The sequence below is a fragment of the Bufo bufo genome, chromosome 5 (genome assembly GCF_905171765.1).
Source record: "Bufo bufo chromosome 5, aBufBuf1.1, whole genome shotgun sequence".
In the NCBI taxonomy this organism is placed as follows: domain Eukaryota; kingdom Metazoa; phylum Chordata; class Amphibia; order Anura; family Bufonidae; genus Bufo; species Bufo bufo.
The window spans coordinates 80841441-80868690 of record NC_053393.1 but is presented as its reverse complement, the minus strand read 5'-3'; the positions used below and the strand labels follow the sequence as shown (position 1 = coordinate 80868690).

General features: G+C 45.0%; 1 protein-coding gene across 2 annotated transcripts in view; it reads left to right on the top strand.

Annotated features, from left to right (window-relative positions):
- Window positions 1–3496: 3496 nt before the first annotated feature.
- The window catches only part of CIBAR1 (CBY1 interacting BAR domain containing 1), a 35167-nt gene continuing 11413 nt past the window's right edge, over window positions 3497–27250 (top strand). The window contains exons 1-4 of one of the 2 annotated variants that reach the window (XM_040431295.1): window positions 3497–3649; window positions 12928–13162; window positions 16954–17022; window positions 17705–17806. In XM_040431295.1, the coding sequence (XP_040287229.1) occupies window positions 3621–3649; window positions 12928–13162; window positions 16954–17022; window positions 17705–17806 (435 nt within the window). In that variant the 5' untranslated portion in view covers window positions 3497–3620. Of the gene's footprint in view, window positions 3792–12927; window positions 13163–16953; window positions 17023–17704; window positions 17807–27250 lie in introns of both variants that reach the window. The other variant, XM_040431296.1, reaches the window with a different exon arrangement.

Here is a 27250-nt window from a genome sequence, read left to right as displayed (position 1 = left end):
TGGTAGTAGGCTTTCGAGCCTATACAGCTTGGAGTAAGACAACATGCATAAAGAGGATGATGTGGTCAAAATACTCATTTGCCTAATAATTCTGCACGCAGTGTAGATGGATCGGATCCGCAAAACGCATACGGACGTCTGAATGGAGCCTTACAGGGGCGTGATCAATGACTGTGGTGATCACCCCATATAGACTCCCTGATCACCCCCCTGTCATTGATTACCCCCCTGTCATTGATCAACCCCCTGTAAAGCTCCATTCAGATGTCCGCATGATTTTTACGGATCCACTGATAGATGGATCGGATCCGCAAAACACATACAGGCGTCTCCCTGGAGCCTTCCAGGGGGGGTGATCACCCCATATAGACTCCCTGATCACCCCCCTGTCATTGATCACCCCCCCCTGTCAGGCTGCATTCAGATGTCCGTATGATTTTTACGGATCCACGGATACATGGATCGGATCCGCAAAACACATACGGACATCTGAATGGAGCCTTACAGGGGGGTGATCAATGACAGGGGGGTGATCACCCCATATAGACTCCCTGATCACCCCCCTGTCATTGATCACCCCCCTGTCATTGATCATCCCTCTGTAAGGCTCCATTCAGACATTTTTTTGGCCCAAGTTAGCGGAATTTATTTATTTTTTTCTTACAAAGTCTCATATTCCACTAACTTGTGTCAAAAAATTAAATCTCACATGAACTCACCATACCCCTCACGGAATCCAAATGCGTAAAATTTTTTAGACATTTATATTCCAGACTTCTTCTCATGCTTTAGGGCCCCTAGAATGCCAGGGCAGTATAAATACCCCACATGTGACCCCATTTCGGAAAGAAGACACCCCAAGGTATTCCGTGAGGGGCATATTGAGTCCATGAAAGATTGAAATTTTTGTCCCAAGTTAGCGGAAAGGGAGACTTTGTGAGAAAAAAATAAAAAATATCAATTTCCGCTAACTTGTGCCAAAAAAAAAAAATTTCTATGAACTCGCCATGCCCCTCATTGAATACCTTGGGGTGTCTTCTTTCCAAAATGGGGTCACATGTGGGGTATTTATACTGCCCTGGCATTCTAGGGGCCCCAAAGCGTGAGAAGAAGTCTGGTATCCAAATGTCTAAAAATGCCCTCCTAAAAGGAATTTGGGCCCCTTTGCGCATCTAGGCTGCAAAAAAGTGTCACACATCTGGTATCGCCGTACTCAGGAGAAGTTGGGGAATGTGTTTTGGGGTGTCATTTTACATATACCCATGCTGGGTGAGAGAAATATCTTGGTCAAATGCCATCCTAAAGAGCACCTTTAGGATTTCACAGGTCATTTACCTACTTACCACACATTAGGGCCCCTGGAAAATGCCAGGGCAGTATAACTACCCCACAAGTGACCCCATTTTGGAAAGAAGACACCTCAAGGTATTCCGTGAGGGGCATGGCGAGTTCCTAGAATTTTTTATTTTTTGTCACAAGTTAGTGGAAAATGATGATTTTTTTATTTTATTTTTTTCTTACAAAGTCTCATATTCCACTAACTTGTGACAAAAAATAAAAACTTCCATGAACTCACTATGCCCATCAGCGAATACCTTGGGGTGTCTTCTTTCCAAAATGGGGTCACTTGTGGGGTAGTTATACTGCCCTGGCATTCTAGGGGCCCAAATGTATGGTAAGGAGTTTGAAATCAAATTCTGTAAAAAATGACCAGTGAAATCCGAAAGGTGCTCTTTGGAATATGGGCCCCTTTGCCCACCTAGGCTGCAAAAAAGTGTCACACATCTGGTATCTCCGTATTCAGGAGAAGTTGGGGAATGTGTTTTGGGGTGTCATTTTACATATACCCATGCTGGGTGAGAGAAATATCTTGGCAAAAGACAACTTTTACCATTTTTTTATACAAAGTTGTCTTTTGCCAAGATATTTCTCTCACCCAGCATGGGTATATGTAAAATGACACCCCAAAACACATTCCCCAACTTCTCCTGAATACGGAGATACCAGATGTGTGACACTTTTTTGCAGCCTAGGTGGGCATTTTTCTCACGCGAGTGCAAAACGCATTACAATGTTTTGCACTCGCGCAGAAAAATTGCGGGTGTCCCTGTAACGCAACCGCACATTTTCCCGCAAAGCCCGTGTGAAAGAGGCCTAAGGAATAGGACCTGTGGTGACGTCACTGCGCTCATCACATGGTCCGTCACAATGATCCATCACCAGTTTAGGATACTGGGAGTAGTAGTTTCACAACATCTGGAGTGCCAGAGGTTGCCTACCCCTGTGCTAGATTGTCTGCGATTTTCGTTTTTTACATTATTCATGAGATAACCCCTTTAAACCCCTTCACGCATTATGACGTACAGGGGATGTATGGAGCGGGCCTCTGCAGTGAGCCCGCTCCATACGCGCGATCTGCCGGCATCCGGCTGCACTAACAGGAACCGGCGATCGCATTGCTCCTGCCATTTAACCCCTCAGGTGCTGCGATCAAGGCTGATCGCGGCACCTGTGAAGTGATGCGCCTCCATCTTCCTTCCGATCGGAGCCCCCGCAGTGAAATCGCGGGGCTCCGATCGGTTGCCATTGCAGTGATTAAAATGTTGTATATACTACAAAAATGGCATCAATGAAAACCACAGTTCGTTACGCAAAAAAACAAGCCCTTATAAAGCTCTGTAGACCGCAATATAAAAAAGTTATGGCTGTCAGAATATAGCGATGCAAAGAAAATTTAGATTTTTTCTGAAGGTTTTAATATTTTTTTAAAGTAGTAAAACAAAAAAAACTGTTCAAGTTTGGTATCGCCGCATTCGTATTGAGCCGCAGAATAAGAATGTCAGGTCATGTTTAGTGCATAGTGAACGCTGTGATGTCAAAACCCCAAAAACTTTGGTGGAATGCTGTTTGTTTGGGTTTTTTTTTTCAATTTTGCCACACAAATAATTTTTTTTCCTTTTTTCTAATACAAGACATGGAAAATGAAACGGTGGCATAAAAAAAATGCATCTTGTCCTGCAAAAAAGAAGCCCTCATATAGCTATGTGAACAGAAAAATAAAAAAGTTATGGCTTTTGGAACATGAGGAGGAAAAAAAAAAAATGTAAAAATGAAAATAGGCCTGGTCTTGGAGGGGTTAAATAATCTACCCAGTTTTTTCTCTCATGAACATTGAATACATGTATGTAGTGCAGCACGTCCACTGCCTAGGGCCCATCCCCCCTTGCTCAGGGGCCCACAGGGGGATTTACCTGTACCCCTGTGTGAGCCTGCTCTCTACCCTGAGCCTCATGGGGATTCTCACTCTGAAAGACTGCATGGACCGCCATGACAGTAATTGTACATTGGCAGATTCCCTCCGATGGCAGCTGGTTACCAGGGCTGCATTACAAGCTGCTGAGCAATAAAAAGTTCCGAGGGCACAGCGCCGCTCAGGCCCCGCCTCCACTACCAGGGGCGCAGGCTCCGCCTTGATCACGTGATCATGTACAGCGGGGACGCGTCAAGCAGAAACCATGGCAACTTTGGCGCCCACCACCCCCCTCCCTCCCTCCCCCCGGTGACTGAGAGGGAGGAGTCAGAGCTGCGATCCCGGAGGACGCGCCATCATCATCATCGTCATGAGCCAGACTCCAGAGGCCAGGGCTAGGTGAGGAGTGTCGCCGGTGGGTAGGGGGCGCCGGGTGCAGCAGGGTCTTACTAGGAAGGGGGAAGAAGGAATGGTCCCGGTCCTCTCCCCGTAATACCGTTCACGTCTCCAGACCATCGGCAACAATGTTCCTCCAGCCAAGGTACGTATAGAAAATATACCATCCATCTGTAGCTGCATCACATGGAGTATCACTCCCATCAGGAAGCGGGGTACTGTGGATGATGTACAGGATGGGGTCTGAATACTTGGTAACCCCTGCAGTGCCGATCACTGTATTGGGGGAACTCTACAGCTGGCTGCGGGGTTACTGGATCCCTACACAATTCTAGCTTCACGGTGGAGGTTGCGGTGTAATCACCGGGGTGTCATTTGTTGCAGAAGTTTCTGCCCCCCCATCCCCATTGACGTCCTTGGTGCATTCAGACGTAAGGCGCATATTGCACTTACAGAGATCTGCAGCCCTAAAGCCGATCGCACACCATGGATAGCGGTTGGCGCCCCCTTTCCCGATCCTGGCTTCTGTTATCTCACCACTAATAAAAGGATCGGGCAGTTGAATCCAATTTGGTCCATCCTTATGTCCCCAACATCAGCCATAGGGAAGGGGTCAAGAGGTCCCACACATACAAGTCGGCTAAACCCGCCAATACGCTTCTAAAGGGCATCTGTCAGCAGATTTGTACCTATGAGACCTGTTAGGGGACTTTCACACTTACGTTAAAGTTTTCCGGCATTGAGTTCCGTCCTAGGGCCTCTGTACCGGAAAAGAACTGATCAGTTTTATTCCCATGCATTCTGAATGGCGAGCAATCCGTTCACGATGTCTTCAGTTCAGTCCCTTTACGGTATTTTCTCCGGCCAAAATTCCGGAACACTTGCCTGAATGTGTTTCAAGTGAAATGCATTAATGCCGGATCTGGTATCAAGTGTTCTGGTAAAACGGATCCGGTTTCCAGGTCTGCGCATCTGGATGACACCGGAAAAATGGATCCGGTATTGCAATGCAAGCGCTTTAGTTTTATCCCCATGCATTCTGAATGGAGAGCAATCTGTTCAGGATGTCTTCCGTTCAGTCACTCTTACGGTATTAGACTGGAGAAAATGCTGCTGTATTTTCTCGGGCCAAAATTCCAAAACACTTGTAGGAATGCTGGATCCGGCATCAATTCCCATTAAAATGTATTAATGCCGGATCCGGTACCAAGTGTTCCGGAAAACCGGACGCAGTTTCCCGGTCTGTGCATGCGCAGACCTTTAAAAAAGTGAAATAAATAAATACCGGATCCGTTTTTCCAGATGACATGGAGAGACGGATCCAGAATTTTAATGCATTTGTCAGACGGATTCGGATACGGCAGGCATTTTCCAGCGACGGAACTGCCTGCCGGATCCTCACAACGCAAGTGTAAAAGTACCCTTCATTTATGCAGATGAGCCTCTAGGGGCAACGGGGGCGTTTCCATTACACCTAGAAGCTCAGCTCAGTGTCATAGGTACAAATCTGCTGACAGATGCCCTTTAATGTGTATGGCCTATTCCAGGATTGCCTTCCATTTTAAAGAGAAGCATACTTACCTGCTCCCCGCCGCTCAATTCCAGCTCGTCTTCCAGCATGGACAAAGTCACACGAACCGCTGGTCATAGTGGTGATGTGTTCCATTGCCTGCAGATAAGCACGTGACCCCGTCTATGCCAGAAGATAACACGTGGGGATCGGGGCGCAGTGAACACTGCCGGGGAGCCAACCTGAGAGGTGGGGAGCAGGTAAGTATGCTTCCTTTTGACATTGGGGCAGCTCTACTAAGCTGTTGGCCAAAGCGGTGACCTTCAGTCCTGATCAAAAGTTTAAGACCACTTGAAAAATGGCAAAAAATCATATTTAGCATGACTGGATCTTAACAAGGTTCCAAGTAGAGCTTCAACATGCGACAAGAAGAAATGGGAGAGAGACAAAACATTTTTTGAGCATTCAATTTAATGAAAACAACGAATAAACTGAAACAGGCTGTTTTTCAGCTGATCAAAAGTTTAGGACCACACCTCCAAAAAACTCCTAAACCCCCCCCCAACACAGAAATCCAACTTCCAAACATGAACTCAGTAATGAGTAGCTCCGCCGTTATTGTTTATCACTTCCAAAATTCGTTTCGGCATGCTTGATGCAAGCGTTTCCATGAGGTGAGTGGGAACATTTCTCCAAGTGGTAAAGACGGCCGCACGAAGGCCATCTACTGTCTGGAACTGTTGTCCATTTTTGTAAACTTCCCTTGCCATCCATCCCCAAAGGTTCTCAATTGGATTTAGATCAGGGGAACACGCAGGATGGGCCAAAAGAGTGATGTTATTCTCCTGGAAGAAGTCCCTTGTCCTGCGGGCATTGTGTACTGTAGCGTTGTCCTGTTGAAAAACCCAGTCGTTACCACACAGACGAGGACCCTCAGTCATGAGGAATGCTCTCTGCAACATCTGGACATAGCCAGCGGCCGTTTGACGCCCCTGCACTTCCTGAAGCTCCATTGTTCCACTGAAGGAAAAAGCACCCCAGACCATTATGGCGCCCCCTCTACTGTGGCGCGTAGAAATCATCTCAGGTGGGATCTGCTTGTCATGCCAGTAACGCTGGAAACCATCAGGACCATCAAGGTTAAAAAAAATTCTCATCAGAGAATAAAACTTTCTTCCACCTTTGAATGTCCCATGTTTGGTGCTCTCTTGCAAAGTCCAAACGAGCAGTTCTGTGGCGTTCAAGGAGACGAGGTCTTTGAAGGCGTTTTTTGTTTTTGAAGCCCTTCAGTCTCAGATGCCGTCTGATGTAATGGGGCTGCAGTCAGCACCAGTAAGGGCCTTAATTTGCGTCGAGGATCGTCCAGTGTCTTGACGGACAGCCAATTGGATCCTTCGGCTCAGTGCTGATGAATTTTTTCCTATCGCCCATGACAGCACCACCGGAGAGAGGAGGATCCGCCCCACAGAGACAGGAAACCTGCAGAATAAAACGGGCGGGCATACTCCTCCTCGTCAGTGTGGTTTCCTGTCTCTGATGGGAAGCCTGCAGAGCGACATGCTGGATCCTTCCCTCCGGTGGGTCCCCCACTTACCTGCGATCCTGGAAGCTGCAGCAGAGGCACATCTGAGCTCCGGAGGGGGCGGCAGTGTGCGGGGAGACGGCGGCATGTGTGGCGCCGGAGGAAGAACGCTGACCACCAGGGGGAGGAAGAGGAGCGGCTCCGGCTGTGAGTAGGCCGTGGAGCGCTCCTATAGTCACATGACGCCGGCTGTGACGTCATCTGCAGGCGCCTATGAGAGGTGCACGAGTTGTCGGCCCGGCGTCTTTTCCGGCTAGAGCATGGAGGATGAAAGCCTTCAGAAGCGATCTGAGGATCCCACAGTTCCTGCCCCAGCTAAGCCCAAGAAAGTGGGGGCAAAGAAGAAGAATAAAGAATGTGCGTTATGCAGCAAGGGCTTGCCATCTGAATGGTAAGATGGAAAATGTCTAAACATAACTGTTGTTATAGCTTAGACGGAGTATCACTGGGTAATTACATTTTGACCTGCAAACCTGTGTAATTCATTTCCCAGGGATAAGAAGATGTGCCAGCCCTGTATAGATAGGACGGTGGCTGAAGAGTCTCCCTCATTTTATAAGTGTTTGCAGACGTTGGTGCGCTCTGAGATTAATGCATCCCAGGTAGCCCAGAAATGGCAGAAACCTAAAACCAGAGCACCTTCCAGAGAACCCCCATCGTCAGACGAGGGTGAGATCCCTTCTTCAGTATGTGGTCCTTCTGATATCTCGTCACAGGACTCGTCAGGGGAAGAAGAAATAGGGGGGAGACCCTGTTTTCCGGTTGAGGACACCGAGAAACTCCTTAAGGCTATTCGCTCGACTATGGGCATAGAAGAAATTCGGGAGCCCCGCTCAGTTCAGGATATTATGTTCGGGGGGTTGGAGTCCCGGCAGCATGGTACCTTTCCAGTGCATAGGAATGTATCAGCTCTGATTAAAGGAGAATGGAAAAAACCCAATAGGAGGGTATTTATTTCCAGGAGTCTCAAGCGTAAATATCCTTTTAAAGAGGAAGATTCTGCGTCTTGGGATAAGGCACCTAGGATAGATGTGGCTATATCCAAAGTTTCCAGGAAAACGGCCCTACCATTTGACGACACGGGAATCTTGAAAGACCCGCTGGATAAAAAGGCGGATGCCTTTCTGAAAGGGGCCTGGGAGGCATCTACCTCTTCCTTTAGGCCTAGTATAGCCTCCACCTGCACGGCCCGGTCTCTTATTGTATGGTTGGATGAGCTTGAATCCCAATTAAAAAATAAATGCCCCCGTGAAGAGATATTAGCCTCCCTCCCTACAATTAGGAAGGCAGCAGACTTTCTGGCAGATGCCTCAGCCGACTCAGTTAGATTGGCGGCCAGATCAGCGGCTTTGTCAAATTCTGCACGGAGATCTCTTTGGCTGAAGGGCTGGTCTGGAGACATGTCTTCTAAATCCAAGCTTTGTGGTGTTCCATGTGAAGGGGAATACCTTTTCGGTCCAAGTCTGGACGACCTGCTAGATAAAGCGGCAGACAGGAAGAAAAAGTTTCCGGGGTTTCAAGGATCCTTTTCTAGCAGAAATAGGTTTAGTCGGTCCTTTCGTCCCTTTAGGGGTAGCCAGGAACAGGATAGGAGAACTAGGGAGGACCGATTCAGAGGTCAGAGGAAAAATAAATTTTTTTTCTTTAACCAGTCCTCCGCAGACAAGAGAAAGCCTGAACAACAATGACGCCAGGATTCCGGTTGGGGGCAGGCTGAAGGGCTTCTTAACGGAGTGGAAGAAAATTTCCCTAAGTCCGTGGGTTTTAGATACAGTCAGCCAAGGGTTAAAGTTGGAATTCCTTCAGTCCCCTCCGGCCCGATTCCTTCCAACCATAGTCCCCCCTTCAGTCCTAGGGAAATCAGTGATACAGGCAGAAGTGCTGAATTTAATAGAGAAATCGGTCTTGATCCCAGTATTAAAGGAAGAAGTAGGCAGAGGATTCTACTCTCCACTTTTTTTGGTAAAAAAACCAGACGGTTCTTTCAGGACCATTATAAATCTGAAAAGATTAAATCAGTTCATTCAGCCCAAAAGATTCAAAATGGAAACAATACGATCAACAATCAATCTTCTTTATCCATTGTGCTTCATGGCCGTTCTCGATTTAAAAGACGCATACTACCACGTCCCCATTTCAATAGAACACCAGAGGTTTTTAAGGGTGGCCATTCAGTTGAAAGGTCAACTGGAGCATTTCCAATTCCAGGCTCTACCCTTTGGCCTTTCCATGGCCCCAAGGGTGTTTACAAAACTAGTGGCGGAAGTAGCAGCCCACATAAGGGAAAAGGACATTCTCTTCGTCCCTTACCTGGACGACTTCTTAATTGTAGGTCAGACAGAAGAAGCATGCATCTGGGCAGTATCAGAGATCCGGGTTATCCTGAACAGGTTAGGGTGGATAATAAACGAGGAGAAGTCAAGACCCCGTCCATCGAGGAGGCAGACCTTTTTAGGCCTAATACTGGACTCTTCTCTCCAAAAAACCCTTTTACCTACAAGCAAGGTAGTAGTTATCCAGGACAAGATCCAGGATCTAACCCGGAGACCGGTTACTTCAGTAAGAACAGCAATGTCGGTCCTCGGCTCCCTCACATCCTGTATTTTGGGAGTAAGGTGGGCTCAGCTGCACTCCAGAGCCTTACAGTGGGAAATCCTGTCTGCTTGGAAGGAAAGCCGGTCCTTGAATGCGAAAATGGAGATCTCAGTCCAGACCTTACAGAAACTATCATGGTGGCTGGATACGGAAAATCTCGTCCAGGGGATCCCGTGGAAAACAGGAAGATTGGTGTGCCTGACTACAGATGCAAGCCCGTGGGGGTGGGGTGCCCACATTCAAGGAACCTCCTTCCAGGGTCGTTGGGACCCCCTACAAAAAGTAGAGTCCTCCAACCTGAAAGAATTAATGGCAGTCGGCCTTGCGATGAGGGCCTCCCTTCCGAAGATAAAAGGGAAGGACCTAAGGATCCTTTCGGACAACAGGACTGTAGTCTCCTATTTGAACAGGCAGGGAGGGACAAGATGCAGGGCTCTTATGGAGGAAGCCTATGTCACTCTGAGTCTAGCAGAAAGAATATGCACCTCGATTTCAGCAGTCCACATCAGAGGGGTAGAGAACAAACAGGCAGATTTTCTGAGCCGCCATACCCTGTCCCAGGGGGAGTGGTCCCTAGACCCCATTGTTTTCCAGAAGATAGTAGATCTCTGGGGAGTTCCCGAAATCGACTTGTTTGCCACGTATTCAAACAAGAAGGTGGCCAGGTTCTATTCCCTAAGCAGAGCGGGATCCCCCTGTGGGATAGACGCCCTGACACAGGAGTGGAATTTCCGCCTGGCTTATGCCTTTCCCCCTCTTCCCCTGATTCCCCGAGTTTTACGGAAAATCAGGGAAGAGCGGGCCACAGTAATCCTGATCGCGCCCTTCTGGCCCAGGAGGTCCTGGTTCACGGGACTCCGAACCATGTCTATCGCCGATCCCTGGGTGCTTCCGACGGTCCGGGGCCTTCTGAGCCAGGGACCAGTGAGACATCCAGCTGTAGACAGCCTACATTTAACGGCCTGGATTTTGAAAGGTGGTTATTAGAGAAGGAAGGGTTCTCTAATGCCTTGGTTTCTACCCTGCTAAAAAGTAAAAAGGAGGTTACTATAAAGATCTATAGCAGAGTTTGGCATAAATTCTTAAATTTTGCCCAGATCCAGTTAAGGAGCCTACCTAGGGTTGCTCCCTTGCTTCCTATTCTTGAGTTTCTCCAGAAAGGTTTAGAAATGGGTCTATCAGTCAGTACCCTGAGAGTTCAGGTCTCTGCCCTGTCGATTCTGTTTAATCAGAACATAGCTGGTAGCCCTTGGGTTGCCAGGTTTTTTAGGGCTGCGGAGAGGTCTTCCCTGGTGGTAGTTCCAAAAGCCCCCCCCTGGAGTCTAGAGGTGGTATTAAAAGCTTTGTCTGGGCCTCCCTTTGAGCCCATTGATTCTATTTCGATTAAGCACCTTACCCTAAAGCTATCCGTTCTGATAGCCTTGACTTCTGCTCGGAGGATTGGGGAGATCCAGGCCATCTCCATCAACCCTCCGTATACCTTGATTTTAGAGGACAAAGTTATCATCCGTCCTGACCCGGCTTTTCTTCCAAAAGTCGCCTCCAAATTCCACCGCTCTCAGGAGATTGTTCTTCCCACTCTCTGTCAAAATCCTTCCTCTGAGGAAGAAGAATCTCTCCACTGTCTGGATGTCAAGAGAGCCCTTTTGGCCTATCTGTCCTCTACCTCTTCCTGGCGAAAATCTTCCTCACTCTTCTTACAGTTTCAAGGGAGAAACAAAGGTTCTGCTGCCTCAAAGAGTTCTATATCTCGGTGGGTCGTGTCAGCCATCTCCTTATCCTACCTTTCATCTGGGTTGTCTCCCCCGGGGGGCCTAAGGGCCCACTCAACCAGGGCAGTGGCTGCCTCCTGGGCTGAGAGGTCTTCTGTTCCAATGGAGAAAATTTGTGAGGCAGCGACCTGGTCTTCCCCTTTGACCTTTTTTAGGCACTATAGGTTGGACTTGAACTCTTCTGGTGATCCTTCCTTTGGTAAAGGGGTTCTTCTTTCTACTTCCCACCCTTATGGATTACTCTAGTAAATCTCCGGTGGTGCTGTCATGGGCGATAGGAAAAAATGGTATTACTTACCGGTAATTTGATTTTACAGAGCCCATGACAGCACCCTGGGTTTCCCTCCCTGATGGTTCTTCTTTATTACACGGGTGTGCAGAGAAAAAAAAAAAAAAAAAAGTAATAATTTTATAAAAAAAAAAAAAAAAAGAATATATATAATATATGTTCCCTGTATACAAAATGCATGTCTAATTCATGTGGCGGCCTTCCTCCGATACTTGGAAAACTCACTGACGAGGAGGAGTATGCCCGCCCGTTTTATTCTGCAGGTTTCCTGTCTCTGTGGGGCGGATCCTCCTCTCTCCGGTGGTGCTGTCATGGGCTCTGTAAAATCAAATTACCGGTAAGTAATACCATTTTTTTTGGGTCTTCCACTTGACTTTTTTGTTCCATAACCTTCAGGATCATTTAGGAAATTCCAAATGACTGTCTTACTGCGTCCCACCTCAGCAGCGGTGGCGCGCTGTGAGAGACCCTGCTTATGCAGTTCAACAACCCGACCACGTTCAAAAAGGGAGAGTTTTTTTGCCTTTGCCATCACAACGTGTGACTACCTGACAGAAAATGACAATGAATCCATCTTTGCACAGATTTGGCCTTTTAAAGGCATGTGGTCCTAAAATTTGGATCAGCTGAAAAACGGCCTGTTTCAGTTTAAAGAGGACCTTTCACCAGAATAAAGCATCTAAACTAACTATACAGACGTGTAGAGCGGCGCCCAGGGATCCCCCTGCACTTACTGTTATCCCCGGGCGCCGCTCCGTTCTCCTGTTATAGCCTCTGGTATCTTCATAGTTAGGCTCCACCCAGGGGAACCTGCCGGGGTCTCTTTCTCCTATGCTGTAGCGCTGGCCAATCGCAGCGCTTAGCTCTTAGCCTGAGAGGAAAAAAAAAACCTCTCAGGCTATGAGCTGAGCGCTGCGATTGGCCAGCGCTACAGCATAGGAGAAAGAGACCCCGGCAGGTTCCCCTGGGTGGAGCCTAACTATGAAGATACCGGAGGCTATAACAGGAGAACGGAGCGGCGCCCGGGGATAACAGTAAGTGCAGGGGGATCCCTGGGCGCCGCTCTCCATGTCTGTATAGTTAGTTTAGATGCTTTATTCTGGTGAAAGGTCCTCTTTAATCGTTATTTTCAATGAATTGAATGCTCAAAAAATGTTTTGTCACACTTTAATTTCTTCTTGTTGCATGTTGAAGCTCTACTTGGAACCTTGTTAAGATCCAACAATGTAAAATATGAGTTTTTGCCATTTTTCAAGTGGTCTTAAACTTTTGATCAGGACTGTATCTATATGTTGTGACATCTTCGTCTGGGAACTGGACACCCTTGGAAACGGGAGCCCCAGGGGATTGGTGAGTATCTCCTTTTTTTATTTTTATTTCCCTCAACATTTTATTAACCTGGACAACCCCTTTAAATTATACGCGGCCTTGTGAACAAGTAAGTGAAGTGTTCACCCATAAAGAAAACCTCATCCTTCATTTATAATGTATTACAACCCACGCCTGACCTTCTACTGTTGTTTCTTACCCCAGAGACAATCAGACCAGACAGATTCAAGAAACAGTCAGTAATGTGGAGAAGCACTTTGGAGAGCTGTGCCAAATCTATGCCGGGTATGTCAGAAAAACTGCCCGGCTGCGGGACAAAGCTGATCTCCTGGTGAGAGAAGTCAATGCTTATGCCGACACCGAAACGCCAAATCTCAAGCATGGACTAAAGGGTTTTTCTGATGAACTTGCCAAACTTCAGGACTATCGACAGGCAGAGGTATGGCGGTATCTTCAGGATCATACAGGATAGCCTGCTGTATTATACAACACTAGCGGCATAAATGCTGTGGATTCTCTAAATCAGGCTATGTACACCTTCAGGGGCAGTTTTACTCATTTTAGGCTAAAAGGGGTTGTCTCATCATGGACAATGGGGGCATATCGCTAGGATATGCCCCCATTGTCTTATAGGTGCGGGTCCGATGGGACCCGCACCTATATCGATAGCGGAACCCTGCAAGTGAAAGAGGGCGCATTGCGCATGTGCAGTCGCCCTCCTTTCATTTTTTATGGGGCCGGCGAAAATAGCCGAGCGCTGGCTCGGCTATTTCCTTCGAATACATAAAAATTTATGGGAGCCACCACCTTGCGGGGCTCTGTTCTCGGTAAAGGTGCATGTCCCAGCGGTGGGACCCGCGCCTATAAGACAATGGGGGCATATCCTAGTGATATGCTCCCATTGTCTATGATGAGACAACCCCTTTAAAATATTTTTTTCAATTGGTCTTTATAAAAAATGTTCAGCCACTCTGTCGCAAAAGGTTAACTGTTTTTCTAGCTAGGAAAAAATAATCCAGCTCACCTAACTGGTCTGCATATAATCCCGGCTCCAGAGGCCCTGGGGAAGTGTTCCCGTGGCAGGCAGAAAATAGTAAAGGAAGGGTCCCGGAGACAAATAAAATCCTCTTTCAGCTCTTCTTTATTAGTTATGGACATCGACAGACATAACCATCAGGTGCACGGCAAGGTTGACGCGTTTCGGGTGAGTACCCTTAGTCGTAACAAATTGCTAACTGTGGTCCCTCAATATAAAGGGGTTGAAAGCACCCCTCCTCTAATGGGGAGGAACTGGTTTCAAGCAACATCCGTTGCACCACACCTAGACACACCTTTTTTCTTTCAGCTTGCATCAATCAGTTTGTAATTAGTAGTACACTGTGTCAAGGAAAGGTTCGCACAGTGTACTACTAATTACAAACTGATTGATGCAAGCTGATAGAAAAAAGGTGTGTCTAGGTGTGGTGCAACGGATGTTGCTTGAAACCAGTTCCTCCCCATTAGAGGAGGGGTGCTTTCAACCCCTTTATATTGAGGGACCACAGTTAGCAATTTGTTACGACTAAGGGTACTCACCCGAAACCCGTCAACCTTGCCGTGCACCTGATGGTTATGTCTGTCGATGTCCATAACTAATAAAGAAGAGCTGAAAGAGGATTTTATTTGTCTCCGGGACCCTTCCTTTACTATTTTCTGTTTTTCTAGCTGTATGTATCTTACTTTCACTTTGTGCCATGTAATAATTATCTCGAAATTACTAAAAGGTGATAAACACTTATTTAAGCCACTTTCTTATCAGTCAGATAATAACTGAGCTATAAGGACCGGTCAGCTGAGCTGCTTGTTGGAACACAGTAAAACACAGAGGATGTTACTAGAGAATCTCAAGGCCGTACAAAGAAAGAGGCTCAATATTATTTAATAAAGAGCAATTGAAAAAAATATAATTTTTAGCCCAAAATGAGTACAATGCAATAATAAAAAAAATTGCCCCCAAAGGTGCACATAGCCTTTAAAGTACAAAAAATGTGGATGAGATTTTAGAAATCTCCTCCACCCACTGTAGAGAGAGCCTGCAGAGTTAACTGACTTGTGGGATTTTGGTCCGCAGCATGGCAGTGTATGCTGTGCATTTTACCCACAACTTTCAACCTTTGCCAAGCAAAGCAGAAAACAATCTACTGTATGAACAGTGCTGCAGCAAAAAATAGTCCATTTCAGATGATTTTTGCAGCAGTGGTTTTTAGCCAGACCCGTCTCATGTGAGGTCATTGGCTGCAGCTAGGTTGCTTTCTGTGTAGCATGTGGGTGGCAGTGATCTGCAGTAACATCTGCATTGAGATTATATGTAGTGTAGGGCATGGGTGGCAGTGATCTCCAGAACTCCCGTCTGTATGAATATTATAAGCTACTCACAAAAAGTTAGGGATATTTAGCTTGTGTGTGAAATTTCAGGATTAACCTAAAATGCACTCTAACCTTTACATGTAAACTTAATGTGACCTTCTCTAAACTTTTGATTGCACATGTCAAACTGTTCAATGTTTCAGTACTTTTTGCACAACTTGCTGTTCTTTAACAAGGAGCTTAACCGCAAAATTCACAACAGGTGTTTGATCCATGAATCTCTCCAATAAATTCCATGATTTAATTAGAGTTGGTATTTAAACAGTCCTCCTCATCATGCTGTTCACATTTTGACCTCATGAGACCAAGACGACACCTAACAATTGATCAACTGCACCTCGCAAGGCTTCAAGCAGGATGTTCTCAGACGTAAGTGGCCACTGAGCTTAGAGCAGGGATGGCAAACCTGAGGCTCTCCAGCTGTTGCAAAACTACAACTCCCATCATGCCCGGACAGTCTACAGCTATCAGCCTACAGCAGGGCATGGTGAGAGTTGTAGTTTTACAACAGCTGGAGAGCCGCAGGTTGGCCATGCCTGGCTTAGAGTGTCATCAGCAGGTTGCAACAGAGATACAGAGAGACTGAAAGAGTCACAGATAGGCATACAAGTGGACGTCCTTTGACAACATCCCACACTGATGACTGGTGAACAATGGCCTGCGTAACTGGACGATGAATGCCACACAACTCCAGGCACATTTAAGGGAAGTGAGAGACACCCAAGTGTCACCTCAGACCATTCGAAGCAATTTACATCAGCGTGGTCTGCCTGCTAGACAACCTGCAACTGTATCTGACAACACCACAGGCATCATTGTCTCGCATGGGCCAGGGAGCATCTACGCTGGACCAGTGGGCCTCAGTGCTGTTCATTGATGAAAGTCTATTCACACTGAGCAGAGATGATGGATGCCAACGATGTTGAAGACGTCAAGGAGAGCGCTATGCATCAGCCACTGTTGTCACCAGACGAGCCTTTGGTGGTGGTGTTACAGTGTGGGCAGGTGTGTCTACTCAATACAGAACTGCCCTACACTTTGTGAATGGTACAGCGACAAGCCCATACTACTTGAATGACATCATTAATCCAATCATTGTGCGTCTGCATGAACAACACAGGCCTAATTTCATCTTCATGGATGTCAGCTCATCGAGGTCGCATCATTAAGGAACGGCTGCTGGAGACTGGGGTAGCTCAAATGGAGTGGCCTGCACTTTCTCCAGACCTGATTCCTATTGAAAATCTATGTGGTCAGCTGAGTCGCCGTGTAGAGGCTCGTAACTCTGTACCCCAGAACCTCAATGACCTGAGGGCCACCCTTCAAGAAGAGTGGGATACCATGCCTCAGCGGACAATAATTCGACTTGTGAACAGCATGAGACGTGTTAGTCATACTGTAATTGATGCTCAAGGCCACACGACAAGTTTTTGAGACATTGACATTTTTTGTGGGGGTATACCCAGCACTGGTGTTAGCTTTTGTTTCAATAAATTGAGATGAGGAAATCACTATTGCTGCTTTTACTTAAATACCCTACTTTCATGATATATTATCACTGTAGTGTGAACTTTTTACGTTTTCCATAAATTTCACCCAAAAGCCAAATACCCCTAACTCTTTGTGAATAGTGTGTGTATATATAGTGGAAGGCATGGGTGGCATTGATCTCCAGCATTTCTATCTGTATAGACATTATATGTAGTGGAGGGCATAGGTGGTAGTGATGCAGACATTATTCCAGGTTGATATAGTAAAATACGTGGAAATGTCAGAACATTGCCCAATGTCTTTCTGCACTGAAGATCTGAATTTTATTACTAGGTGGAAAGACTTGAGTCCAAAGTAGTTGAACCTCTGAAAAGCTACGGAGCTATCATCAAGCTTAAGAGGGTATGTTGTTTCTGCATTGTATACATGTGGTGTGAACACTGGTCTATAGGCCCTCTTTGGTAATATGGACAGAATTAAGAGCTGCTGCAAGCAGAGGCTCTTGCTTTGGAGGACTTGGTGCAACCTCCCCTATAGTCTTTGGGGATTACACTTAAAGGGGTTGTGTCACTTCAGCAAATGGCATTTATCATGTAGAGAAAGTTAATACAAGGCACTTACTAATGTATTGTGATTGTCCATATTGCCTCCTTTTACTGGCTGGATTCATTTTTCCATCACATTATACACTGCTCGTTTCTATGTTTACGACCACCCTGCAATCCACACTCTAGGAAAAAGCACTAGCCTATGTGCACTTCCCGGAAACCAGAGAGGCCGACGCTTTTTCTTGTAGTGTGCAAACACGACCACCACCGATGGATTGCAGGGTGGTCGTAATCATGGAAATGAGCAGTGTAAAATGAATATGGTCGTGTGCATGAGGCGGTAAATGAAAACATGCCAGCAGCTTAGTCAGCCATATCCACAGCGAACCTCCCTGTGAATTACATCTGGGTGCCATTTTTATCTAGTGAGCCCAGTGGTAGGGCACAAGTCCAGCGCATGGCCTGGGGGAGCAGCGTTTGACACAAAGGTAGGTTTGTTTCAAGTGAACATACTAATTTTTCAATTTTTTTAATAGGAGGATCTTAAAGTGACCTTAAGTGCAAGGAACAGGGAATCGAAGCAGATGGCACAGCTAGAGAAAACTCGTCAGAGAAACCCATCAGATCGGCAAATCATTGTATCCTTTTTTTCCATTTTTGTCTTTTGATTGCTGAGTCTTTTTCTGGCGGAATTACTGTTGAACTGAGAGCAGATGAGGGCTACGAAGTTTTGGCAAAACGTCTGCCATTGTTTTCTGACTGCTGCATGCATTTTACAGAAAGAGCCAGCACCCCAGCGTAGGTGAATGTCATCCACACATTGGAAATTCTGCTATTCATATGGTCAATTTACATCAGTGTCATACAACTTGCCAAAAGTCCATCATATACAAGGCATTCAGAAAATCTTCAGACTCCTTCACTTTTTTTCATGTTGCAGCCTTGTCCTAAAATAACATTAATATTTTTTCACTTTACACCCACAAACGTTAATGTAATTCACTGGAATTTTTGTGATCGACCAACACAAAGTAGCAAGTATGTGTGAAGTGAAAAGAAAATGATTCAATCTGGAAAGTGGTGTTCATTTGTATTCAACCCCTGTGGGATTGAGGTCTGGACTTTGACTGGGTCATTCTAACACCTCAATATGAATATATGCTTTGATCTAAACCATTCCATTGTAGCTCTGGCTGTATGTTTAGGGTCGTTGTCCTGCTGGAAGGTGAACCTCTGCCGGAGTCTTAAGTCTTTTGCAGCCTCTACCAGGTTTTCCTCCAGGATTGCCCTGTATTTAGCTCCATTCATCTTCCCATCAACTCTAACCACCTTCCCTGTCCCTGCTGAAGAAAAGCATCCCCACAGCATGATGCTGCCACCACCATGTTTTACAGTGGGAATGGTGTATTCAGTGTGATGTGCCGTGTATTATTTTTTTTTTGCCACACATAGTGTTTTGCATCTAGGCCAAAAAGTTCAGCTTTGGTCTCATCTGACCAGAGCACCTTCACCACATGTTTGCTGTGCCACCTACATGTCTTGTGGCAAACTGCAAATGGAACTTCTTATGGCTTTCTTTCGTAAATTTCTTTCTTGCCACTCTTCCATAAAGGCCAGATTTGTGGACTACACGACTAATAGTTGTCCTGTGGATTTCTGCAGCTCCTCCACAGTGACCATGGGCCTCTTGGCTAGTTCTCTAATTAGTGCTCTCCTTGCCTGGGCTGTCAGTTTAGTCAGACTGCCTTGTCTTGGTAGGTTTGCAGTTGTGCCTTACTCCTTCCATTTTCGGCTGATGGATTGAACAGTCCTCCGTGAGATGTTCAGAGCTGGGGGGATATTTATTTTTATAACTTAACCCTGCTTTACACTTCTCCACCCTTTTATCCTTAACCTGTCTAGTGTGTTCCTTGGCTTTCATGATGCTGTTTGATCACTACCACTAATGTTCTCTAACAAACCTCTGAGACTTTCACAGCACATCTGTAGTTATACTGATAATAAATTACACACAGGTGGACTCCATGTACAAATTAGGTGACTTCTGAAGGCAATTGGTCCCACTGGGTTTAATTTAGGGGCAGAGTGGATTTGATTTAAATCACTAGTCAGTAAGGCTTGATTTAAATCATAGTTTTCTACATAAAGACTAATTCTTGCTGGTATAACTTATAATATGCAAGTAGATGAAGATTTTTAGAATAACAACTTTTCATATTAGTTTGATTTTGCATTGATAGGGTTGTAGAAGTTAGGATTAAGGTATTTTTCTCAACTCTGTTCATGTTATAACATTTTTGCTGTGAAGAAGAGGCATGTGATCTCTGCTGAGTCAAATTCAGTTTTGAGAACTGCAAAAGTAAACCAAGCATCTGTGATAATATCTTGTAGGCAGAGAAACTGCCCAATAATCTTACAAAAAACTCTGGAAGAGCATGACATTGTGAATGGATTAATGGAATTTATTTACCAAAAAAATTACACATATAGAAACATAGAATGTGTCAGCAGATAAGAACCATTCGGCCCATCTAGTCTGCCCAATATACTGAATACTATGAATAGCCCCTGGCCCTATCTTATATGAAGGATGGCCTTATGCCTATCCCATGCATGCTTAACCTCTTAAGGACACATGACGTACCGGTACGTCATGTGTTGTTCCGATCACTGCCGCCCGGCCGGCAGTGATCGGAACCCGGTGCCTGCTCAAATCATTGAGCAGGCACCTAGGCTAAATGCGCGGGGGGGTCCCGTGACCCCCCCATGTCGGCGATCGCGGCAAACCGCAGGTCAATTCAGACCTGCGGTTTGCTGCGATTTCTGCAGTTTCTGGTCCCCGCGGTCCCTGACCGCGGGGATCAGAAACTTTATATGCCTAAAAAAAGTTTTATTCACCCCCCCCCTGCACCCCCGAATGATTTTTATGGTGGCGGGAGGTGCAGGGGGAGGGTTGCGGGCGGTGCGGCAGGCGGGATCGCGATCCCCCGCCCGCCTCCCCTTGAAAATTCATTGGTGTTCAGTGGGTATACCAGGGTGCCAGCACATTGCTGGCACCCTGGTATAAACGGCTGACATCTGCGATGCGATGTCAGCCGTTTAACCCTTTCCATACAGCGGTCCGTACGGACCGCTGTATGGAAAAGGTTAACAGCGTAGGGAGCTCCCTCCCTCTCCCATCGGGGGGCTGCTGTGCCTTTGCAGCCCCCCGATGGAGAGGGAGAGAGCCCCCAGACAGCCCCCCGAGAGATCCCCTTCTTACCCTTCCCCGTCTGCAAAGTTCTGAGCAGACGGGGAAGGTTCCCATGGCAACAGGACGCCTCTCAGGCGTCCTGCTGTCCATGGTGCTGAACAGATCTGTGCTGAAAGGCATAGATCTGTTCAGTGTAAGTAAAATACAGTGCAGTACAATATATATTTTTCTGTACTGTATTATACAGACATCAGACCCACTGGATCTTCAAGAACCAAGTGGGTCTGGGTCCAAAAAAAGTGAATAAAAGTGAAAAAAAAGTAAAAATCAAAAAACACATTTATCACTGATAAAAAATGAAAAAAATAAAATTCCCTACACATGTTTGGTATCGCCGCGTCCGTAACGACCTGATCTATAAAACGGTCATGTTACTTTACCCGAACGGTGAACACCATAAAAATAAAAAACTATGATGAAATTGAAATTTTGCCCACCTTACTTCCCAAAAAAGGTAATAAAAGTGATCAAAAAAGTCGCATGTACGCCAAAATTGTAACAATCAAACAGTCATCTCATCCCGCAAAAATCATACCCTACCCAAGATAATCGCCCAAAAACTGAAAAAACTATGGCTCTTAGACTATGGAGACACTAAAACATCATTTTTTTTGTTTCAAAAATGAAATCATTGTGTAAAACTTACATAAATAAAAAAAAAGTATACATATTAGGTATCGCCGCGTCCGTATCGCCCGGCTCTATAAAAATATCACATGATCTAACCCCTCAGATGACCACCGTAAAAAAATAAAAATAAAAACGGTGTAAAAAAAGCCATTTTTTGTCATCTTACGTCACAAAAAGTGTAATAGCAAGCAATCAAAAAGTCATATACACCCCAAAATAGATGCCAATCAAACCGTCATCTCATCCCGCAAAAAATGAGACCCTACTTAAGATAATCGCCCAAAAACTGAAAAAACTATGGCTCTTAGACTATGGAGACACTAAAACATTTTTTTGGTTTTAAAAATGAAATCATTGTGTAAAACTTACATAAATAAAAAAAATTGTATACATATTGGGTATCGCCGCGTCCGTGACAACCTGCTCTATAAAATTACCACATGATCTAACCTGTCAGATGAATGTTGTAAATAACAAAAAAAAAAACGGTGCCAAAAAAGCTATTTCTTGTTACCTTGCCGCACAAAAAGTGTAATATAGAGCAACCAAAAATCATATGTACCCTAAACTAGTACCAACAAAACTGCCACCCTATCCCGTAGTTTCTAAAATGGGGTCACTTTTTTGGAGTTTCTACTCTAGGGGTGCATCAGGGGGGCTTCAAATGGGACATGGTGTAAAAAAAAAACAGTCCAGCAAAACCTGCCTTCCAAAAACCGTATGGCATTCCTTTCCTTCTGCGCCCTGCCGTGTGCCCGTACAGCGGTTTACGACCACATATGGGGTGTTTCTGTAAACTACAGAATTAGGGCCATAAATAATGAGTTTTGTTTGGCTGTTAACCCTTGCTTTGTAACTGGAAAAAAAATATTAAAATGGAAAATCTGCCAAAAGTGAAATTTTGAAATTGTATCTCTATTTTCCATTAAATCTTGTGCAACACCTAAAGGGTTAACAAAGTTTGTAAAATCAGTTTTGAATACCTTGAGGGGTGTAGTTTCTTAGATGGGGTCACTTTTATGGAGTTTATAATCTAGGGGTGCATCAGGGGGGCTTCAAATGGGACATGGTGTCAAAAAAACAGTCCAGCAAAATCAGCCCTCCAAAAACCAAACGGCGCACCTTTCACTCTACGCCCCGCTGTGTGCCCGTACAGTAGTTTACGGCCACATATTGGGTGTTTCTGTAAACGGCAGAGTCAGGGCAATAAAGATACAGTCTTGTTTGGCTGTTAACCCTTGCTTTGTTAGTGGAAAAAATGGGTTAAAATGGAAAATTAGGCAAAAAAATGAAATTCTCAAATTTCATCGCCATTTGCCAATAACTCTTGTGCAACACCTAAAGGGTTAACGACGTATGTAAAATCAGTTTTGAATACCTTGAGGGGTGTAGTTTCTTAGATGGGGTCACTTTTAGGGAGTTTCTCCTCTAGGGGTGCATCAGGGGGCTTCAAATGGGACATGGTGTAAATAAACCGGTCCATAAAAATCAGCCTTCCAAAAACCATACGGCGCACCTTTCCCTCTACGCCCCGCTGTGTGGCCGTACAGTAGTTTACGGCCACATATTGGGTGTTTCTGTAAACAGCAGAGTCAGGGCAATAAAGATACAGTCTTGTTTGGCTGTTAACCCTTGCTTTGTTAGTGGAAAAAATGGGTTAAAATGGAAAATTAGGCAAAAAATGAAATTCTCAAATTTCATCGCCATTTGCCAATAACTCTTGTGCAACACCTAAAGGGTTAACGACGTATGTAAAATCAGTTTTGAATACCTTGAGGGGTGTAGTTTCTTAGATGGGGTCACTTTTAGGGAGTTTCTCCTCTAGGGGTGCATCAGGGGGCTTCAAATGGGACATGGTGTAAATAAACCGGTCCATAAAAATCAGCCTTCCAAAAACCATACGGCGCACCTTTCACTCTACGCCCCGAGTTGTGGCCGTACAGTAGTTTACGGCCACATATTGGGTGTTTCTGTAAACGGCAGAGTCAGGGCAATAAAGATACAGTCTTGTTTGGCTGTTAACCCTTGGTTTGTTAGTGGAAAAAATGGGTTAAAATGAAAAATTAGACAAAAAAATGAAATTCTCAAATTTCCTCCCCATTTGCCAATAACTCTTGTGCAACACCTAAAGGGTTAACAACGTATGCAAAATCAGTTTTGAATACCTTGAGGGGTGTAGTTTCTTAGATGGGGTCATTTTTGGGTGGTTTCTATAATGTAAGCCTCGCAAAGTGACTTGAGACCTGAACTGGTCCCTAAAAATTGAGTTTTTGTAAATTTCTGAAAAATTTCAAGATTTGCTTCTAAACTTCTAAGCCTTATAACATCCCCAAAAAATAAAATATCATTCCCAAAACAATTCAAACATGAAGTAGACATATGGGGAATGTAAAGTCATCACAATTTTTGGGGGTATTACTATGTATTACAGAAGTAGAGAAACTGAAACTTTGAAATTTGCTAATTTTTCCAAATTTTTTGTTAAATTAGGTATTTTTTGGTGAAAAAAAATTTTTTTTTTTACTCCATTTTACCAGTGTCATGAAGTACAATATGTGACGAAAAAACAATCTCAGAACGGCCTGGATAAGTCAAAGCGTTTTAAAGTTATCAGCACTTAAAGGGACTCTAATCAGATTTTCAAAAAATGGCCTGGTCCTAAGGTGTAAAAAGGCTGTGTCCTTAAGGGGTTAAACTCCTTCACTGTATTTGCAGCTACCACTTCTGCAGGAAGGCTATTCCATGCATCCACTACTCTCTCAGTAAAGTAATACTTCCTGATATTACTTTTAAACCTTTGCCCCTCTAATTTAAAACTATGTCCTCCTTGTAGCCGTTTTTCTTCTTTTAAATATATTTTCTCCTCTTTTACCTTGTTGATTCCCTTTATGTATTTAAAAGTTTCTATCATATCCCCTCTGTCTCGTCTTTCTTCCAAGCTATACATGTTAAGGTCCTTTAATCTTTCCTGGTAAGTTTTATGCTGCAATCCATGTACCAGTTTAGTAGCTCTTCTCTGAACTCTCTGATATGGTCTCCAGTACTGCGCACAATACTCCAAATGAGGTCTCACTAGTGCTCTGTAGAGCGGCATGAGCACCTCCCTCTTTCTACTGGTAATGCCTCTCCCTATACACCCAAGCATTCTGCTAGCATTTCCTGCTGCTCTATGACATTGTCTGCCTACCTTTAAGTCTTCTGAAATAATGACCCCTAAATCCCTTTCCTCAGATACTGAGGTTAGGACTGTATCACTGATTTTATATTCTGCTCTTGGGTTTTTACGCCCCAGGTGCATTATCTTTTCCATTTGGTGCACTTTCCCAGGTGCAAATCCGTTTCCATTTGGTGTATCCCTCCAGGAACATCAACCCTGTTACAAATCTTTGTGTCATCAGCAAAAAGACACACCTTACCATCGAGGCCTTCTGCAATTTCCCTGATAAAGATATTAAACAATATGGGTCCCAGAACAGATCCCTGAGGTACCCCACTGGTAACAAGACCTTGGTCTGAATATACTCCATTGACTACAACCCTCTGTTGTCTGTCCCTCAACCACTGCCTGATCCATTCAACAATATGGGAGTCTACGTACAGCCTTATTCTACATAATTAAAAAACTAATCTTTATTTCATGATGGAATAACCTTTGGATGGTAATATATTTTCCTCAAAAAGCATTTTATATTTAAAAAAAAATCTGATTTAAATCAAAACATACATATATATTATAAAAAATATATATAATATATCATTGCTTTTTATCCACCCTGTTTAGGGGTATCTAATACTGAAAGCAAATTATGCAGTTTGTTCATTAAAAATTCTGAAAACCATGTATCATTTTCATTTCACACATACTTGCTACTTTGTGTTGGTCAAGGGGTATGAATACTTTTTCATGGCACTTTATGTAAGGTCTCCAGCTGACCATGCATCAGAACAAAAACCAAGCCATCAGAAGGAAAGCACTGCCTGCAGAGCTCAGGGACAGGAGTGTGTGGAGACACACATCTGGAAAAGGGTACAAAACATTTCTCCAATCCCTCTCCCAGTAAGATTGAAAGGGCTGTGTGTCCTCACGGCTCCAATGCATGGCTATGTAATCTCTATGGAGCATGCAGGGTCGGCGTCAGCACCCGACACACCCGGGCAAGTGCCAGGGCCCACTGCTCCTGGGGGGCCTACTGTGCCCGCTCACTTCTGCAGCTGTGTCCTGGACTTCATTAAACCACCTGTTCTGAATTCTAGGGCAGCTTACCCCAGCAATGCAGACAATTTTCGCCATGTGCACTGCTGTGGTGGGTAGCCCCAGGACTCAGAACTGCGTAGATGGAGTTTCCTACTGGGCTAAAGGACCTTCCTGATGTCATCCGCCCATGTGACCAGTGGGGGAGGAGCAGCTGTGTTCCTGTAGGGACAGGAGCCTGGCTGTGTGTCTGTCTCTGTGTGTGTGTGTGCACCTTAGACTCCATACCACAGTCTAGCCAGTGCTTAATGCGTTACAGTTTAGACCACCTTCTGGTACATGTTAATATTTCCCTTTTAATCCCCTGTCCATGTCCCCTCAGTAATGGGAATCGGTGGGAGTCATATTAGAAGGTAACAAAAGGTTGGAGCATAAATAAAGGTGGAATTCCCTTTTAATGTCCCCTAAAGGTGGCCACACATTAGATAGAACATATACCTATAATGTTGCTCACTCACAAACAACAAAGACATACCCAATATAGTCAACAATATATCCACTTTATTGCATAAAAATCCATGTACACAATCTATAACAGTATAATGGTAATGGTAAAAGGAAAACGACAAATGTATAGGGGTGCCAGAATCATCTGACCTATGCTGCTGCTACTCCCAAAAAGATCTTCCACATGTCAAGTGTCACGAGAGTGTACACTATAAAACATGAATATCACAAAACGGCCTACCTGTTACTACATGCATGGGTATATCCCTCTGTCCGGGTCGATACCTATATCAAGTACACATTTAGGACGTGTGTAATAACACTCCTTAATAAATATGGTACAGCATGAGCCCAGGAATAAACAATGGGACGGAGAAAATAGAGGAAAAAATATAAAAAAAATTAAAAGAAAAGTAAAAAGTGGATGAGACACCCCCCCCCCCCACACACACACACACACACAAAACACCACCCACAACCTGGTCAGGAGACTCAATAACACTATGATCAAAATTTGCCACAAGTTGCCATAATATTATGTGCAATACATACCACAAGACATGATTGGGGGTATACAGAGCAGCGCAGGTCTGCAAAAATACCTTGACGCGCGTTTCGCCTCTGCTTCATCAGGAGACGTTGGTTGACGATCTCCCCATCACACAGGTGTCTGTCCCTGTGTGTGTGTGTGTCACCATCACCATGCCCACAGTGTCCTAATCCTTGATGCAGCTGCATCAGGACGTTCTGTGCAGGGCAAGAAAAAGAAGATGGCTGCCAGCATGGAATCTGTAGGAGAGATTCAGGGAGGGACACTAAGGACGTAGGCAACACTACCACATGATCTACGTTATTGTTATCTGTGGTTTTACATAGGACTGCAGGTAACTACCACATTATTTGCACTAGTGTCATCTGTGGTTTTACATAGGACTGCAGGTAACACTACTACATTTTCTGTACTCAGGTAGCCATGACTGTGTTATCTGTGCTGTTACATAGGACTGCAGGTGATATCTACTATATTATCTGTACTCAGAGTTATCACTGTGTAAGGGGGCCCACTGAGACTTTATCGCCCAAGGGCCCACATGAACCTAAAGCCGGCCCTGGGAGCATGCATAAGGTTTCAGGGCCAGGCATTGGAGCATTGAGGGTGCTTTGCACTACAAATCAGAGTGGGATGGGGGAGAGGTGATGCCAGTACAAGAGAACATCTCATTGCAAAAAGCAAGGTAGCATTGGGCTCTCCACCATCACCCCTACCAGGCAGTATTCCTGATTTAAGGGGTTGATCATGGTGACAGATGATCTTTAAGGGGTTGTCCGGCCCTTAAATATTGATGACCTATCCTCAGGATAGGGCCTCAGTATCTGATCATTGGGGTCTGACTCCCATCATCAGCTGTTAGAAGGGACCACTGTGGTCTTTTCCTCAAGACCTGACCTTCATGCATCTCAATTCCATTCACTTGTATGAGATTGAGCTGCAATATCAAG